This window comes from Malurus melanocephalus, unplaced genomic scaffold (assembly GCF_030028575.1).
Source record: "Malurus melanocephalus ecotype Western Australia unplaced genomic scaffold, MMel_1.1 scaffold_20, whole genome shotgun sequence".
In the NCBI taxonomy this organism is placed as follows: Eukaryota; Metazoa; Chordata; class Aves; order Passeriformes; family Maluridae; genus Malurus; species Malurus melanocephalus.
The window spans coordinates 4,668,748-4,671,099 of NW_026623252.1; the positions used below are offsets into that span (position 1 = coordinate 4,668,748).

The window sequence follows — 2,352 nt, forward strand, 5'->3', positions numbered from 1 at the left end:
GCTCGTTCGTTCCTGACCCAGAGCATTTCCGAAGCGCTACACCTGCAGGTGACCTCGAGGCCAGACCGTGGGACTTCGTGTCCCGTGGCCTCCTCGAGGCTTCTCTTTCACAGGTGACCTCGAGGTCAGACCACAGGACTTYRTGTCCCGTGGCCTTCTCGAGGGTTCTCTTTYGCAGGTGCCCTCAAGGCCAGACCCTGGGACCTAGTGTTCCGGAGGTTTGCCGAGGCATCTGCCATCCCTGCGGTCGGTGCCCTCGAGGCCAGACCGTGGGCTTTTCTGGTCACAATCCTTGATGAGGCGTCTCTAGTCCTTGTGGCAGGAGCCCTCGAGACCCAGTGCAGGACTTGCTCTCCTGTAGCTGTCCAAAGGCTTTTCTCTTGCAGGTACCTGCAAGGCACGACTGAAGGAGTTGCTCACCCAGACATTCCGAAGGCATCTCCCATGGAAGTGGCCATAACTCCAGTCTCTGACATGGAGCAGAGATCCCCGAGCACGCCCAATCTGCTGTGGGTGGAGGAGGAGGAAGAAGACCCTACAGCTGTCTCAGCTCAGCAGCCTGGAGAGCTGGAGCAGTTCCAGCTGCTGCAGGAGGGTGAGTGACAGAGCTGGCCCACAGGGCTGGTGCCTGCAGCTAGCATGGGCCCATCCCGTCCCGTCCCGTGTCATCCTGTCCATCCTCATGGGACGTGCCCATGGACAGGATGGATGGAAGAGGGGCTGGGGCTGCCCCTCTGTGCTGCATCCCCTGGGCATCCCGGGGCTGTCCCTGCCAGGGGAGCGCAGGGCTGGGCTGTGTTCTCCAGTCTCTCCCGCAGCCCCTCAGCTCTGGCTGTGCTCTCTCTTTGCCAGATGCCGGCATGGACTGSACACGAGAGCAGGACCCCATCCGTGGCTGCTGGCGCTTTATCCGCCAGGTCCTCTGAGCCATCCCCACCTGCTCAGCCGAGCATCACCGTTGGAGCACACAATGGGATGTCTCYTTCTTCCCTGYYCTTCCTTCTCCTGCAGATCTTTCAGAAGCACATTAGCACTCTATGTAGAGACCTCAACCCCATGAAGACTGAGGGTGTAGCAAAGCCTCACCCCATGGCCACTCAGAGCCTGGCTTCACCTCCCAGTCCAGATCTTTTTGGAGAGAGAGTTGTCTCCAGCCCCAGTGAAGTAAGCAGTCTGTAGCCAGAGCTTGAGCCCCACAGGGARCGTGTGGGTCCTTGAGCTGTGTCTGATGGGCTCTCTCAGCCTCTGAGGCCGGCACAGTGTGGAGGGAATGGAAGCACTTCTTGAGGGAACTGAGGAAGTTGTTCCATTTGGCAGCTCTACAGCTCTCCCTGTGCGTTCTCCAGGTGCCAGCCTTCGTGAAGGACATGCACCAGACGCTCACGAACGGTGCACCTCCAGATGACATGGACTTCCTGTTCATGGACTTCCTGAGGCTGACGGAGGCGCATCCCGCTGATGTCGCGGTCACCCTCCTGCGCTGCGCCCCGTCATGTGACAGGTACAGGGACCACCTGCCTTGGGGCCTTAGGGCTGACCAGCCTTTAGGGCCCATCACCCTGCACAGCCAGTCCAGTGGGGCCTAAGAGACAGGCAGAGAGTTCCAGGACACAAYAGCTGCCCATTTCCAGCTCTGGCATGTCAGCTGCCCAGCCTACTGCCRTGCTCCCTTCCTGCACCCCAGGGCACCAGGGCCCTGTCACCCCCACAGCTGGCCAGGCCATGGGGCTGTGGCTGACAGCCTGCTGAGACAGAGCACTGCTTCCACAGAGCTGCTGCAACCATGTGGAGGACCATTGCCTCGTCGGGAACAACCGTGGACATGGTGCTGCCARCACTGATCTGTGTAATGGAGARCTGGCCAAAGCACAGCACGAGCACCTCCGATGGGGACAACACAGATGTCTTTGCCCTGGCTGTGAGTTTCTGGAACTGGCCTTTGCTCGCCCCCAGGTCACCTCTCCAGCAGCTGTCCATGCACCTTCCCCACTGCAGCTCCCTGCCTCAGGTGCTGGGCTGAAACCTGGCCTAGGGCACCAGGCCTGCTGCTCCCCCTGCATCTCCCCTGGCCTCTCCTGACACTCAGACCCTGCCACATGGACACCGCGGCACTGAGCGCTGTCTCAGGGTGGTTTGTCTTTTGCAGGCGAGCAAGGTCATTTGGGAGATTCTTCACCTGCCCTGGTGCCCAGAGCCATTTATAGTGCATTCCCCATGCCTCCTCTTGGCTCTGTTGTTCCAAGTGCTGTGCAGCACAGAAGAGGTGCCAGAGGAGGTCGATACCTTCTGGAAAGAATGCCTGGAGGACGACCGCCTTCCCACCAGCATCAGCAGGTGCTCCATCCCAGTCCT

General features: G+C 60.2%; 1 protein-coding gene across 1 annotated transcript in view; it reads left to right on the forward strand.

Moving 5' to 3' along the window:
* Positions 1 to 191: 191 nt before the first annotated feature.
* LOC130588853 (uncharacterized) overlaps positions 192 to 2,352 on the forward strand; it is a 3,362-nt gene continuing 1,201 nt past the window's right edge. Inside the window, exons 1-5 of the mRNA XM_057389807.1 lie at positions 192 to 595; positions 853 to 1,164; positions 1,347 to 1,501; positions 1,771 to 1,918; positions 2,147 to 2,334. Of these exons, the coding sequence (XP_057245790.1) occupies positions 853 to 1,164; positions 1,347 to 1,501; positions 1,771 to 1,918; positions 2,147 to 2,334 (803 nt within the window). The 5' untranslated portion in view covers positions 192 to 595. The remainder of the gene's footprint in view (positions 596 to 852; positions 1,165 to 1,346; positions 1,502 to 1,770; positions 1,919 to 2,146; positions 2,335 to 2,352) is intronic.